Here is a 15,474-nt window from a genome sequence, read left to right as displayed (position 1 = left end):
TGGTCTGTACCGGTCATTGAGATGGATCTATCCTTTCGATGAGCGGGATAGACCGGTCATCGAGAGGATACATCCCTCTTGATGACCGGTCAGTCCCGGTCATCGAGAGGGGCGTGTCCTCTTGATGACCGGCCTATCCCGGTCATCAAGAGGGATCTGTCCTCTCGATGACCGGGATCCTCTCGATGACCGGTCTATGCCGGTCATCAAGAGGGGTGTGTCCTCTTGATGACCGGTACAAACCGGTCATCGAGATGGATGGATCCTCTCGATGACCGGTCTATGCCAGTCATCGAGAGGAGTGTGTCTCTCGATGACCGGTCTTTGCCGGTCATCGAGAGGGGTGTGTCTCTCGATGACCGGTCTATGCCGGTCATCGAGAGGGGTGTGTCCGCTCGATGACCGGCCTGTGCCGGTCATCGAGTGTACTGCCCTTGATGGCCGGCCTGTGCCGATCATCGAGTGTACTGCCCTCGATGGCCGGCCTGTGCCGGTCATCGAGTGTACATACTGCCCTCGATGGCCGGCGCAGACCGGCCATCGAGGGGGGGCTGGTTTTGGCGTGGCAGAGTGTTCGCTCCATACCAGCCTGGAGTGCCGGGTTGGGCACTCCAAATGGGGGTGAGGAGTCCGGGGTGCCAAGGTGGTAAACTTAGTCAGAAGTTTAGTCATCTGAACTATGCATGTAACCGAATCTTGTATCTACATGCATAGTTGCGGCTGCGCCTTGTATCTAGTTTATTCAGCTCGCCGGTACCGGTTCCAATCTTTCCTCACCGAGATTGGACCCGATACCGGCCGTGCCTGAGCTGACCTGCGACGCTTATCTTGTCGTCAGATTTGCATTCACCCTTGGTGTCTTATAGGGGGCTGGTTTTGGAGTGAACAATCCTCCACTCCAAAAATTATGGAGTGGTCCGGAGTTCACGCCTTTTTTGGCATGCATCCGGCATTTTTTTGGTGTGCCTAAAGCCTGACCCAAACACAGAGGTGGCTAGAGCCAACAGATAAAGATTTTGATGTGAAAACTGAAGGAAACAAGTGGTACAATCAACATGAAAATTGCAATCAAGTTCAAGAAATGAATATTTTTAGGGTCTTGGAAAAACAACTCCCAAGTTTTGGGAAAGGGTCAGGCTTTAGGCACGCCAAAAAAACCCAGATGCACGCCAAAAAAGGTGTGGACCTCCGACCACGCCAAAACTGTTTGGCGTAGGGAATAGTTCACGCCAACGAGTATTGGAGTGAACTAGGGATTACTCCAAAAGCTAGTCTCAATTGGAGTAAACCAAAGCCCACTCCAAAGAAGAAGGAGTGGACACCCAGGCACTCCAACTGTGAACTTCAGAAATGGAGTGGACCGCTGTGCACACCAATTCAAGCTGGAGTGCACACCAAATGTACATACTCCCGTGCACTCCAAGCCACCCGCTTCCAGAGCAACAAAGTCCTGCTCCAACCTGTGTCTCTCCAATCCAACCTCCACGTTTTGCGCTCCACCTCTCAGGATTCAACCTCTCCGATTCAACCCAGCACTAAAGTCATCAGTTGCCAAGAAATCAGCGCACTACGTTCAGCTGTAAGTCCTGATTCTTCACCCTTGGTACACCTAGATCCAACGAACTTTTTCTTCGTCTTTGCTCTTCTCTAGGCTGAAAAATGGCAGAAAAAACAAGCACTCCAATGGCAAACGGGATTCTTGTTTCCCCGGAAATGTGGCAACAGATGCAAAGCATTCTGGCGATGTTCCCAGTCCCCTTGGCTCCAGCATCAGTATCACCAGTCCCCTTGGCTCCAGCATCAGTACCACCAGTCCCCTCGGCTCCAGCATCAGTACCACCAGCACCACCCAATCCAATCTCAGCGCCCACAGATTTGGTTTCCGAACAAGCAGGCTCCATCATGGACAACAATCAATCTCTACCCAATCTAGTCACGTCTTTATCCCAATCAAAAGCTCTGAGCAATGAGTGTAGTCCAAAAGCTCTGAACAACTGTCTTCCAGAAAATCCAAGCAAACATTCCAAAACATCTACTGAAGACTCTAGTGAAAAGGCTCCAATCAACGATCTTCAAGCGGACCAAAATAAGCCCGACTCAAGTGTACCTACCCAATCCACTCCCAGCGGCGAGCTTGATTCTTCAAGTACCCCAACTTTGATCAGGGACCCCAAGAGCTATAACTATGTACAAGGAGGTATGTACAGTTTTCTTGGCTTTTGTTTTGTGCAGATGAATCAAAAGGGGGTTTTTCCTGCGCTTAGAACCACTGGACCCTCCTCCGAGCGCATGTTTCTTATCAATGGACGACCTAGTTTTTTTTCTGTCAAGAATGGGCTAAAACCCACGGATACGCAGTGGCAAAGATAAACTCCGTACCCAACAAGAACATTTATATTGGCTGTGATCAATCAGGAAAATATTGTGGCTTGACATCAAATCCAAGTGGACAAAAAACCTCGACAGTGAAGATTGACTGCCCGTTTCAACTCAGGGGCACCGTTCCAACCAGCAAAATATTTTTTGACAAGACTTGGACCTTGGATACTCGATGTGCCGCCCACAACCACGAGCCTTTGCCTGGACCTTTTTCACATGTAGCTTACAAGCAACTTTTGCCAGAGGAAATTGACGATATCCGCAGGCTCTCAAAGGCAAAACTGAAGCCTGCACAAATTCTCCTCCAACTCCGAACTTCCAACAATCAAACACTCGCCACTAACAAGACCATTTCAAACGCTTTACAGAAGATACGACGGGAGGATTTAGACGGTAAGAGCCCAATGGCAAAGATGTTGTCCATCTTGAAGGAGATGAACTGGGCATGGGAATTCAAGGTAGACGCTAGTGGAGCCGTCCAGAAAATCTTCTTTGCTCACCCAGGATCCATCCACCTCGCCCAAATCAACCATCACATAGCACTCTTAGATGCCACATACAAGACGAATTGCTATGACATCCCACTCTTACACATCATCGGGCAGGCTGCAACGAATCAATCTTTTTCAATAGCTTTCTGTTTTTTGACTCATGAAGACAACAAGGGCTACTTGTGGGCTGTTGAAGTTCTCAAGAAGCTTGTCTGGCATCCGGAACAAACTCCAAAAGTTTTTATTACCGATCAAGATGCAGCTTTACAATGAGCGCTGGAAACTGTTTTCCCTGATGCTAGAGCCAACCTCTGTACTTGGCACATCAACAAGAACATCACGACTAATTGTAAAAAGTACTTTCCTGCCGCCGACAAGAAAGATAAAAAGGACAAGAAGGAGAAAAAAGAGAAAAAAGAACACCCGTGGGAGAAGTTTATGAATCTTTGGAATCAGGTCACCTACTCCAAAACGGCCGAAATATATGTGGAACAATACAATCAGTTGAAGATCTTCTTAGCGACTTGCCCGGCAGCTCTCAAATATCTTGATAAGTGGATTATTCCACAAAAAGAGAGGTTTGTTGTGGCCTGGGCTTGCCAGTATCCACACCTCTGCAATCTCAACACGTCTTGGGTTGAATCTGGTCACGCATATCTCAAAACGTTTGTAACCAACTCGACAGGTGATCTGCTATCGGTATTTCAATCATTATCACTCGCGGTCAATGCTCAGATCAAGAAAGTACATGAAACCGTTGGTACAGACACCATCAAGACCCTCATCAACGTCCCCAAAGCATTCATTCCGATCCTTGGTAAGATCTCGACTTTTGTGATCAAGCAAGCAATTGAACAATTTGATTGCCTGAAGAACCTGGACCCAAATGTACCCTGTTCTCAAACTCTCACCAAAGGAATTGGAATTCCTTGCGCTCATAAGATTTCCGAAATCTTGGAGGATGGAAGGGCATTGATGCCAAGTGATTTCCATTCTCAATGGAATTTGCAGTACAATCCAGAGTCCAACGTAAGTACTTGGCATGTGATAACGCTTATTGGACTTGATTGTAGCTAGCTTCTACTGATCTTATGTAGAAAAAAGATGAAATCAAACTTAACCTTGACAACGAAATTAAGAAGCTGACTTTGGCCCTGTCCGAGGAGCCACCAAGAAGACTAGAAAATATATTTGTTCAAATCCACCAACTAGTCGCCGGAACTCATTCTGTTGTCCCCATCCAAGCCCCAGGAGTCAAGAAAAACCCAAAAGGCCAGCCAAAAATGAAGAAGCAAGCGTCGAAATCAACCAAGAGAGATCCTTCAGCTTTTGAGGTTGTAGAAGCAGCAATTACAGAAAAAGAGAGCGGCCAAAGCTTCTACCCTGCCAGAACGAAGATCTAAGCAAATCAAACATGATAACTTCTCAGAAGAGTCCGATTCGGATAGCCCCGAAGAGTCCGATTCGGATAGCCCCGAAGAGTCCGATTCGGATAGCCCCAAAGAGGACATTGAAGACAGCAACTTGGACGATTACAAAGCTAAAGACAATGGAACAAGTGGTGCTTCCGAATCTGACAATCAGTTTGAGACAGTTGAAAAGCAAGAAGCAGACCCAATTTCACCGTCAAAAAGTGACCAGTGCGAGTCAAACCAGGTATGCAAATTTTTATGTTTTAACAATCATAAATGTGACTAATTGAAAATTTAACTTAAACTGTATAGGCCACTTACCTCGAGCAGATTCCAGTGCACCTCCGAACGTACATTAAGGATGTTTTTGATCCAAACGGAGACGGTAACTGTGGCTTTCACTGCATGTCAAAGGCTCTTGGTTACGAGCGCACAGAAGGATGGCGGCGCGTCAGGCAGGAAATGATTGACAAGATCGCCAACAACAAATCAATATACTCAAAATTACAGGGTGGCGACATCAAAATCAACAGGATCTCAGACGCACTCAACGTGACATGCAAGACAGAACTGATCCCACCGGCAAAATGGCTCAATAAGTTGGAACACGGACAAATTCTTGCTAACACTTATAACCGTCCAATAATTTTTTTATCATTGGTTTCATGTAGTAGCTTCCTCCCTCTACGACTAGGCCCCCCAAAAGATTTGACTGATTCTCCGCCGATCTATCTGGTCTATGTCAACGGGAATCACTGGGTTTTGGCATCTGTTGAGGGTATCAATGGGGTCAAACCCATCCCTCCCCCCATTCTCGTAAAGAAGCATCCAAGTTTATTAAAGACACAGTTTTTCCACAACTGAGAAAAAAAAAGATCAAGGGTTCCCCCTGTAAACACATCAAAACAGCAAAAAAAACATGAAGGGTTTCCCCTTATTATAAAACACCAAAAAAATTACAAGGTTTAATCTACGCACAACAGAACTGGAAAAAAATGAAATCTCAAATGCCCCCAAACAACACCAAAGGTGTTGTGAACAGCAATGGCTGTTGCGTCTGGGCCAACCTTCAGCCCGCGTCAAGCGCACGGGTCAAAAAGGAAGGGCGTTGAAGGCCCCCATCCCGCAGCGAAGGCTGCAGAACCCGGGGGGGCCCACTCTTTAGCCCCTCAAACTGTGCAAGTGCAACAGCGGAGGGGGTTGAGGACGAACCGCACGCTGGAAGTACAGCGGCAGAGGACGCCCTGGGGGGTAAAGCAAACACAAAAGCCTACCTTTTATATGTATGTACGAGGTTCGAAATACACCAGTGAAACTGCCTCGCCTTGTCGACTACGGCCACCGCCACCGCCATGCTCTCCCTGTAGGTACGTCTGATCTGCATGGCCGTGTATTTGACCAACTTGGCGTTTTCAACAGCCCCTTGGGCCCGCCCAATTTCATTCATAACACGCCCCGCAGCAAGATACAGGTAAAATAAATCAACCCTTTCTTCCATCCCAGAATGCATTGGCCGAGCCGACCCAACCTGCTCGACTGCCACCTCTTGGCCGAGCCGACCCAACCTGCTCGACTGCCACCTCGAGATCGCTATGTGCTGCCAGAGATAGAAAGCAACAGAAGGACCTCATCAACACACTCAAGGCCAAGGCGCAATGTCTGGTGAACACGCTCACCCGCAAGCTCAAAAAGATCCTTTGCATCCCCAGAGTCCGCCGCGCAGCTCAGGCCTTGGGCCCTGGGGATTGTAATGCTTATGCAAAATCCCTTGGCATTATGGTAAGCCCTCTCTTCTATCTCTTCCCCTCATTTCACTCTTTCCTATGTTTTTAGATCACTTATTATAATAGCTCGCGCACAGGTTTGGGCGATGAAACCTGCTCCTGGCGACGTTCCCGGCGAATTTACCCTGTTTAGTCGTGTTATGCAGGGTCTGGTTTATCCCAGTCAACGGCCTGGTGACCACTTTCAAGTGGATTTTGTGGCGGCGGCGATCTACCTTCTCGATTCCGGACGAAGGCGTGACTGTGAGTGGGCACTTTCTCTTCTTATCTTGCTCACCGCTGGCAAGAGTCTCTCTTTTGATAGCCTGTGCCGTTTGCCTACAGCTTCGAGGCCTTTCCGCTCTACATCAGTCACTTTGGGATGTCGCCCGCTATAGCCATCTGCAGAGCCCTCCTCTTCTATCTTTGTCAGTCATGACATGGCTTTCAAGCCAAAAGGGAGCATACACCTTCCCTGCCAACTCCCTCAAACATCACCTTCGAGCATCTTCGGAGCCCGTCCTTAGCCACTGCTAAATGCAGATTTGATGTCCACTAAAATTAATACACCGAGGTCAACTTCTCCCATCAAAACTCAAATGTTTGCGGCGGCAATCTACCTCTACATGGCCTTCTAAATTCCAGGCAAAGGCGTGAGTGTGAGCTTTCCCTTCTCCTCTTTCTCAATGCTGGCTTGCTAAATAGCCTCTCCGTTGATAGCCTGTACTGTATGCCTACAGATCCGAGGCTTTCCCGCTCCATATCCGTGACTTTGGGATGTCGCCTGCGAATGCCATCTGCCGAGTCCTCCTCTCCTATCGTCCTCTGTGATGCCTTTGTCCATGATGGAACGGCTTTCAGGCGGCCAAAAGCAAGCGTACGCCAACCCTGAACACTCTCCCAAACATTATCTTTGAGCAGCTTCAGAGCCCGTCCTTAGCCACCACTAACTTCAGAATTGAGGTCCAATACAATTACTGCACCAAGCTCTTCAATTTCTTCCATCAAAAGAGAAATTTCCAGTTGCTGCACTCCTTTTCAGGAAAATTGTAGGCAGTGTTGAGGAGTTACATCTTAGATATCCACATCACCCCAAAATATCACTCAAACTCAACAATCTTGTCAAATAATTGTTTAGTACTAAGGAGCCTCCTTATTAGTAACATATATCTCCCATCCCCACAACCTCCAAGTTGATTGTACATCTGATTGACCTTCTCAAGAAAGAATCCAAAATTTTACACTTGACTACCCCCATAAATTTGTTGGATAGAATATCTAATTTCTTGTAGCTTTTGAAACTTTGGCAACGTTGCTAAAATCAGTACCATGTGGAATTATTTTGCGCCAAGAGCAAGCAAACATTAAAATAATTCACACAACTAAGAAGCATTTATTTCTCAGTAATCATGGTTCTATCTGAAAAGCTCAGAGACTGAGATGAAAAGAAAAGGGGCAGGCTATATGCACTACCAAACTTTACTACATGTACTCCAAAAATATTGGAGTGTACAATGGTCCACTCCATGAATTACTGGAGTAAACATACAGCCACTCCAAAAGATGTTCAATTTTTGGAGTGTGCAATCCTTGCACTACTAATATTTTGGAGTGCACTATTGTGCACTCCTTTTTTGACTTTTTTATCTATTTTTTGCTCTGGGAAATGGAGTGAAACACAATGCACTCCTATACTAAACACAAGGTCAACCTCCAAGACCTTCCAGGGTTGCTTTAACTTGTTCAAAATGGCCTGACTTGAGTCTATACATACAGAGTGCCAAGTTTCTTGATCCCTTGTCTATTTTTTCTGTTTGGTTTCCTTATCCATACAGAATGATTTGGTTTTTTTGGTTATTTTCTTGTTTTAGTTATTAGTTGATTTAACAAAGAAATTCATTTTCAAATTTTTTCTGACTCCAATAATTTTGGAGTGAATATCAGTCCACTCCAAATTTACTGGAGTAGATAGATCAATGTTTACTCCAAAAATGTGGTAAATTTTGGAGAGGACCACCTGTGAACTCCAAAAATCTGGAGTGCACACTCCAAAAATTTTGGAGTGCACAGGATCAACATTGGAGTGCATAAATTGTGCACTCCAACATTTTTGGAGTGCACACATGGTGCACTCCAGATTTTTGGAGTGCACAGGTGGTCCACGACTCCACTCCAAAATTTACCACATTTTTGGAGTGAAAATTGGTCTATCTACTCCAATAAATTTGGAATGGACTGATATTCACTCCAAAATTATTGGAGTAGACTAATGTCCACTCCAATATTTTGGAGTACATGTAGTAACAGTTGGTAGTGCATTTAGCCTGCCCCAGAAGAAAAACATGTGTACCTGAGAGTGGAGGACTTCCTGTCGGAATACAGAGAGATCTAGATGCCCCTCCAACTCCTAAACTAAGACCTCTACCAAATGAACAATCAGTGCACATGAAAGTCATGAGATGTAGGGTTAGGAAATAATTTTCCCTTCTACCAAAAATTAAGAGTCTGGGTGTGTAAATTGAGATCTGGGAGGCTCCCAGACTTGATGGCAAGTCCTCCAGTGGCTTGTGGTCTGTCTCTGGTACAGATAAGAACAGAAAATAGGAAAAGATTGAAGTGCAGCTGAGAGTATAGTGATCTACCACTCAAAGTGTAAATTTAGATTTTGTTTGGAAAATTAAATTTTATATCAGTTATCACAACAGCTCTTTTCACATTGGTAAACTAAACACCAATTTACTGATGATTGTCACAAAAAGAATGGTTGGAAGGGAAGAATTCTGAAATCATGAATCATGACACCTTTGAGTGATAACTTTTTATGTACCATTCTAGAAATTAGCTCTTTTTTGAGTTTGGTTGGAACCACTTTGTTTCAGCTTAAATATGATTTTACACAAGTCAACTTTGAACAACCTTAGGAAACTGGTGTTAAATTTACTAATGTAAACAGGGATAATGGTGAACTGTGTAATTAATTTGTAGAGGCCTAAGCCCAAATTTGCAGCGGCGAATACTTTAAAAGGCGGGAAAAATTGGTTGAACTTTGTACAAAAGGGCATCAATTTATACAACCAGGGTTTGAAAGAGTAGATACACTTGTTTTCATCTCTGATGTTTGGTTTCCCCTTCTTCTTTCTTCTTGATAATAATGGTAGGTGATCATATGAAATATTAGTTACTTGTTTTGAATCTCCATACTTGCACTCCACTTTTTTGGAATGCAGTATGCTGCACTCCAAAAAAAAAAACAATTTTTGGTGTGCCTAACCGTCCACACTCCAAATTATTTGGAGTGGGTGGCACTAGCTTCACTCCAATTTTTTTGGAGTGGGTGGCACTTCACTCCAGAGATCCACATGCTGGCGTACGCAAAAAAAATTCTTGGAGTGAATCTTGAGTACACTCCATGTTTCTTGGAGTGCAGCCATGTTCACTCCATTAAACATTGGAGTGATCCTCTGGACACGCCAAAACAAAGAATTTATTGGCGTGAACTATTCCCTACGCCAAACAGTTTTGGCGTGGTCGGAGGTCCACGCCTTTTTTGGCGTGCATCTGGGTTTTTTTTGGCGTGCCTAAAGCCTGACCCTTTGGGAAAACGACTCCCATACGTCCGCGCGACCATTTTTCGACCAGCGCTGGACGTCGACCTAGACCCTTTTTTTTGGTACGGCTTTTTTGGGAGTCGTCGACCCAAAAAAATTATTTTTTGGGAGTTGTCCCCACTAATTTTCCATATTATTTTTTATTATTTTTAATATGTATAACTTTTTTGTTCCACGTACTAGAGACATAAAAATTTGAGAGCACAGAGAAACATAAATAAAAAGACAATACTGAAAGTTTTAGCAGTATTGTCCCATCAGAAAATGAGATATAAGGGATGTGCGCCAAAATTAGTAGGAAAATAACTGCTGACTGTGTAACTTTTGCGTTACACACCCAAAATGTCCACAAATTTCAGGGATATCTTAAGACTGCATAAACTCTGTGATATAAAATTTCTGGCATTATTTTTCCATCAGAACATGACACATAAGGGGTGTGCCAAATGCTCAGTAGGAAATGACTGCTAACTGTGTAACTTTTGTGTTACACACCCAAACAGTCTAAAATTTTCAGGGATATTTCAAGACTGTAACTCCTCTGCGCTATAAGGTTTGTGGCATTAGGCCCCGTTTGGCTGCCGCGTCATACGTCATAAATTGTTGAATTTATGACGCCGCGACCCAAAGTTCGCCCCCCGTTGCCACCAAAACTTTGAAACCCCCGGGGGTCGCGCGTCATAAATTCGACCATTTATGACGTATAACGTGTCAGCCAAACGGGGCCTTAGTGTGCCATCAGAACATGAGATATGAGGGGTGCAGCTCCACAATAGACATGCTCCCTACCAGCGCACAATTTGTACCTCATGTTTGATGACACAAACTCTCAGAGCTGCCAGAAATAATGAGGAAAAGAAAATATAAAAAGTGTTTATTCAAAAAATACTAGAGAGGAATAATATTCACAATATTTATTCAAAAAAGACTAGAACAACTGAACCACCAATACATGAAAACTACAAATGGAAATACCAGTAAAATTTACCACTCTTATCAGGAAAGAGGAGCTTTCTTACACCTGTTTGAGCAAAACAATCAGAGTATCTTGCCTCCCAACCTCGTGCCTCTGGGTTGGCATTTAGCTTCCAGCTCTTTTGTAGGGAAGGGGCAGGCAACAGTGTATCCGCTGCGCTACGCTAAAAAAAGCGGCCTTTTAGCGTAGCGCAGCGGTTGACCGCTACGTGACCAGACCAAAAAGCAATAGCGCAGCGAGAACACCGCTGCGCTACTCGCTACGCGCAGCGATTGTCCGCTACCTCCCAGGGCCATTAGCAGAAGCGCAGCAAAAGCGAAAATTTGCTACGCTACCCGCTAAATTAGCGGATAGCAGAACAGTTTTATGTTCTAAACATGTTTTTATGTGGTTTAAAACCTTTTTCATTTATTTTTTTTGGTTCCCACATGGCATAGAGAAAAGCGGCGCTGACCGCTACGTGTTTGCTTCTTTAGCGCGCTATTTTTTGATTTTTTTTCCGGAAAAATCAAAAAGCGTGTAGCGCAGCGATCTGCCCGCTGCGCGTAGCGCGTAGCGCAGCGACCCGAAAAATCGCTGCGCTACCCGCTTCGCTGCGCTAAACGCAGCGCAGCGGATACACCATTGGGGCAGGGAAGACGTGAGGGGAGGATAGTTCTAGGGCCACAAAGTGATCAAGTCGCCGGATGAAAGTCAAGAAGATTGGGGGGTTTTGGTTAGGAGGGCAGAAGGAGGGAAGGAAAGTTTGAGACCACTCTTCAGTGAAATAAAAAACTGGCCGTTGGAAAGTGTTGGCCAGTGCTTCGCCGGAGGAGGGCATCGCCATCCAATGAGCCATACCGCAACCTTTGGTACCGGAAACGTTTATTCTGGCCAGAGTCGACTTGATGTTGTGAAAATGTCCCAACTTCACGTACCACTCGCCTCGTTTGCTGATTTTGTCGGCTAGAGCTTCTCGGACTGCACTCCAAGCGCCCTGACCATTCCCCAAGCACCATGCCACCGCGCGGAATCCACAATGGCCATCTGACTTGACATCAAGTATCCGCTTGACCGAGGATCTGATGATGACTGGGAGTTGATTGAGCCAATTTGGTCGGTCGACTGGTTCTTTGGATGGGGGTGGGGGGACTGGTGCTGTTGGTGGTGGAGGGACTGGAGGGACTCGCGTGGCTCGCGCGGCTCGCGGAGGAGGTACCTGGCTCAATTTCGGCAGAGGGGCGGGGGCAGACAAGGTTGATTGAGCAGGAGGGGAAGGTGGAGCTGGCTTCTTAGCGGTGGCGCGGGTCGGACGTTGCGGCGGAGGCGCGGGGGCAGACGAGGTTGATTGAAAAGGAGGGGAAGGGGAAGGCAGAGCTCACATCTTCCCAGTGGCGCGGGACGTACGTTGCTGCGGAGGGGCGGCGGCAGACGAGGCGGAGTTCACAGGAGGGGAAGGGGAAGCTGGCTTCTTAGGTGCGACACGGACCGGTTTGAAGCACTTTGTTGGGACTTGGGCTTTCGGCGGCGGGGGAGGAGGAAGCGCAGGTGAGGAGGGTGGTGGTGATGGAGACGGCGACGGGGAAGGAGTTGGAGAAGGAGACTGAGCGACTTTCTTGGCGGTCTTTGACTTTTGGGCCGGGATTTTCCTCTTCTTGGGTGCTGGTTCGTTCTTCTTTGCTTCTTGCTTCTTCTTCTTCTCCTCTTCTTTCTTGCTTTTTTGTTGCTCCTTCTCTTCTTTCTTAATTTGTTTCATTTCTTCCTTCTCCGCTTTTCTGGTTTCCGCTAGCTTCTGTTTCTTGGACTTCATCATTGCTCCTTCTTCATTCTTCCTTTTATTTTCAACGTGTTCGAAGGCGGAGGGGTCCCTTTTTGTAGTTCTTGGTTTGTTTGGCGCGCCTTTTGGACGTCCACGGGTGGTCTGAGCTTGTGTTGGTTCCTGGATCTTCACGAAGGTTCCAGAGCCTTCCAATAGGCTGTTGATAGCTTGTAACTGGGCCGCCATCTGCGCGGGATTCATCTGCAGGAGCCTTTCGCGGATCCGGTCGACTTGCTCAATTTGGGTGAGATCAGCGTTGGTGCCAAGAGCATGAATATCCTGGGGGGAATGAAAAGACTCCAGTTAGTAAGGGAATGGCGCAGGGGAGGTTAAAAATTGGAGGGAGGGGTGGCAGAGGGGGGGTGGCAATGGCTGGACAAATGGGAGTCGGCGGGAGTTGTTCTTCCAATCAAGGCTCCGCGGCTGGGGGATTTGGGAGTCGTTGGGAGTTGTTATCCCAATTGGCATGCCGCACGGACGGAAAATGGGAGTCGTTCCTGTCCCTGGGGCGCGCGGGGGTAAACGGGAGTTGTTGGAGAAAAATGGGAGTTGTCCACGGAAAAATGGGAGTCGTCCGCGGAAAAATGGGAGTCGTCATAGGAAAAACGGGAGTCGTCCACGAGAACCGGCCATCCAAGGCCCCCCCACATGACAAAAAGAGAAAAAAAACCCAGATCTTACCTTCATGTGCCACTGGACATGAAAATCCTTGGGGAGTATCTTCTCGCCATCCATTGCGCGCTGCCGGAGTGTATGCTTACAGGGAATTCCCATCCGGTTTTTGTAACACCCGTTGCACCTGTGCCAATTCTCCAGGTCAACACTTGCTCTCAGGTTATCCTGCGCCTTCTGGAGAGCAAAGTGGGTGATCCGGCCGTGACAGAGCAAGAAAATCTTCCCTATTGATTGAAGGCTTCTAATCTTCTCCTTGTGATGCGCCGCGGATATTTTGTGGGATTGAGCTTCAAGCGCATTTTTGATTAACTTGATGACGGCGGCAAAAGAATTGTTGGGGCCCAGGAGATAAGATTTGATGAAAGCATGCAATGATTCAATTTGAGACGTTGTCCAATGGTCGAAATGAGGTATATCCTTTGTCCAAGCGTTAGCATACTTCTCACACACTGGAAGCCATGTCTCAATCATATAATCTCCAAAAGCTTCGCCGTATTTTGCGCAAAACCGACTGAAGCTTGAACGGATATCGCCAGGACTAGTCATCTTGATTAAGTTGCTCCAGTGTTGAAGCATTTCGAACTCCTTCACCTTGTTCTTGATGTGTTTTGCGCCATTGGAGACCAAGTTCTTCTGTATGTGCCAAGTGCAAAGCATGTGGGTCAAATCGGGAAAATTGGACTGGAGAGAGGAGATGAGAGCTTCTTCTCGGTCGGTCAGAACAACAGCAGGAAGGGGAATCTTGTTTGAGGTGAAAACTGTCAGGAGAGATTTGAGCGCCCAGTTGTAATAATCTTGTGTCTCTTTGGCAAGAAAGCAGAATGCCAAACTGAAAGACTTGTTGGCTCCAGTGACACCGGTGATGTGGAGGAGAGGCATCCGATACTTATTCGTCTTGTACGTACAGTCGAGGAAAAGTATTGAATGGTACTGATGGAGAAGCTTCACAGAGAGGGAATGACAGAAAAAAAGGCCCTTGAGCTCGCCAGATTCGTCGACCTTCGTCATAGTTGTGAAATTGGTTCCAGCCAGAATTTCATTCAGGTGAATGATGGGACTGATTCCTTGCAACATCTCTTGCGCAGCCCGCTTTCGTGCTGAGTAAATTGTATCAATTGTGGCCAGGATTGTCTGGTCAGGGTGCAGCTTCTTGAGGCATTCAAGTATTTGTGCCGGTCGCAATCCGGCCTCGCCAAGTCTTTTCATTTCTTCGTAGAGAGTGTCGCTGAGCTTACGGTGAACAGTGTGGGCAACGGCGGCGGTGGGGCGGTGACTATGAGTCAAGTTGGAGACTGTGAATTTCCAGTGGCCCTTCTTCTTCTGGTTGTATACGGCAGCGGCGAACGGACAGCCAATCAATCGAGATGATATATTTTCACGAGTATCACCTTTACGTTTGTTTTTTGCAGGATCACCTCCTCTGTATCATTTCAATGTGGATTTAATGTCAGTCAATACTAACAGAAGAATGAAAAAGAAGTGGGGAATAACAGACCTGACACATTTAAAATGGACACTCTTTCCAGGAACAGAGTGTTTGACCAATATCCCATAGCCATGCGCACAAGCAAATTCTTGGATGGCCTCCTTAACCGATTCAATGTTGTCATAATTTCCAGCTGGCGGCGCATGAATGTTGCCGTAGATTGTCCTTTCTCCTTCTTCATTTACTGAGTCTTCATCATCCGGTTGATTCTTTTTCTCAAGTTCCATTTCTTTGAGCTCCTTCTCAGTTCTCTCTTCAGCAATTTTCTCAAGTATTTTCTCAATTTCTTCTGCGTTTTTTTCAGTTGGAACCGTTCCAGAGTTTGGATCATTGTTAGTATTATCTTCATCTAATTCTAACATTACAATACAATCTTCTATGGTTTTCTCTTCTCTGGCTAGCTCTACATATTCCTCAAGTGTCTTCTTGTCGTCTGGATTATCTAACCTATAATCTTCAAATACTTCTTCCTCATTTTCTTTGTGGATTTCGTTTTCTAGTTTTTTTTTGGCAATTTCTTGAGTAATTTGAAGGAGGAGGGGGTCTAGGGTGACGTCTTGAAGGGCTTCAGTGGTCTGAATGCAGGCTTCGACGGCGGCAATGGCCTGGGAGTCGGCGGCTGCCGTTTGGGAGTCGGCGGCTGCAGGAGGTTGGGAGTCGGCGGCTGCGGGACGTGGGGAGTCGACAGGGTCACGGGAGTCAGCGGGGGCTAGACCTTGATCACGGGAGTCGGCGGGGGCTAGACCTTGAGCACCGCTGGCTAGGACAGCTCCTTGGGGGTCTAGAATGGCCAGGGTGGCTCCGTGGTCCTGGGCCGCGATTGCAAGGGAGTCGGTGTTGATGCCAGACCCGTTCGCGGGGCCTTTGGCGGTGTCTTCATCGGCAG

General features: G+C 46.6%; 1 protein-coding gene across 1 annotated transcript; it reads left to right on the top strand.

Annotated features, from left to right (window-relative positions):
- Nucleotides 1-1,743: 1,743 nt before the first annotated feature.
- On the top strand, nucleotides 1,744-6,937 carry PtA15_7A654 (uncharacterized protein; the record flags this gene model as incomplete). Its single annotated transcript, XM_053171283.1, has 5 exons — nucleotides 1,744-2,197; nucleotides 4,327-4,526; nucleotides 5,786-6,061; nucleotides 6,371-6,473; nucleotides 6,786-6,937. The coding sequence occupies 5 exons, from the start codon at nucleotides 1,744-1,746 to the stop codon at nucleotides 6,935-6,937; spliced, it is 1,185 nt and encodes a 394-aa protein (XP_053022480.1).
- Nucleotides 6,938-15,474: the final 8,537 nt, after the last annotated feature.

This window comes from Puccinia triticina, chromosome 7A (genome assembly GCF_026914185.1).
Source record: "Puccinia triticina chromosome 7A, complete sequence".
Classification (NCBI taxonomy): Eukaryota; Fungi; Basidiomycota; class Pucciniomycetes; order Pucciniales; family Pucciniaceae; genus Puccinia; species Puccinia triticina.
This window is presented reverse-complemented; position numbering and strand designations above follow the sequence as displayed.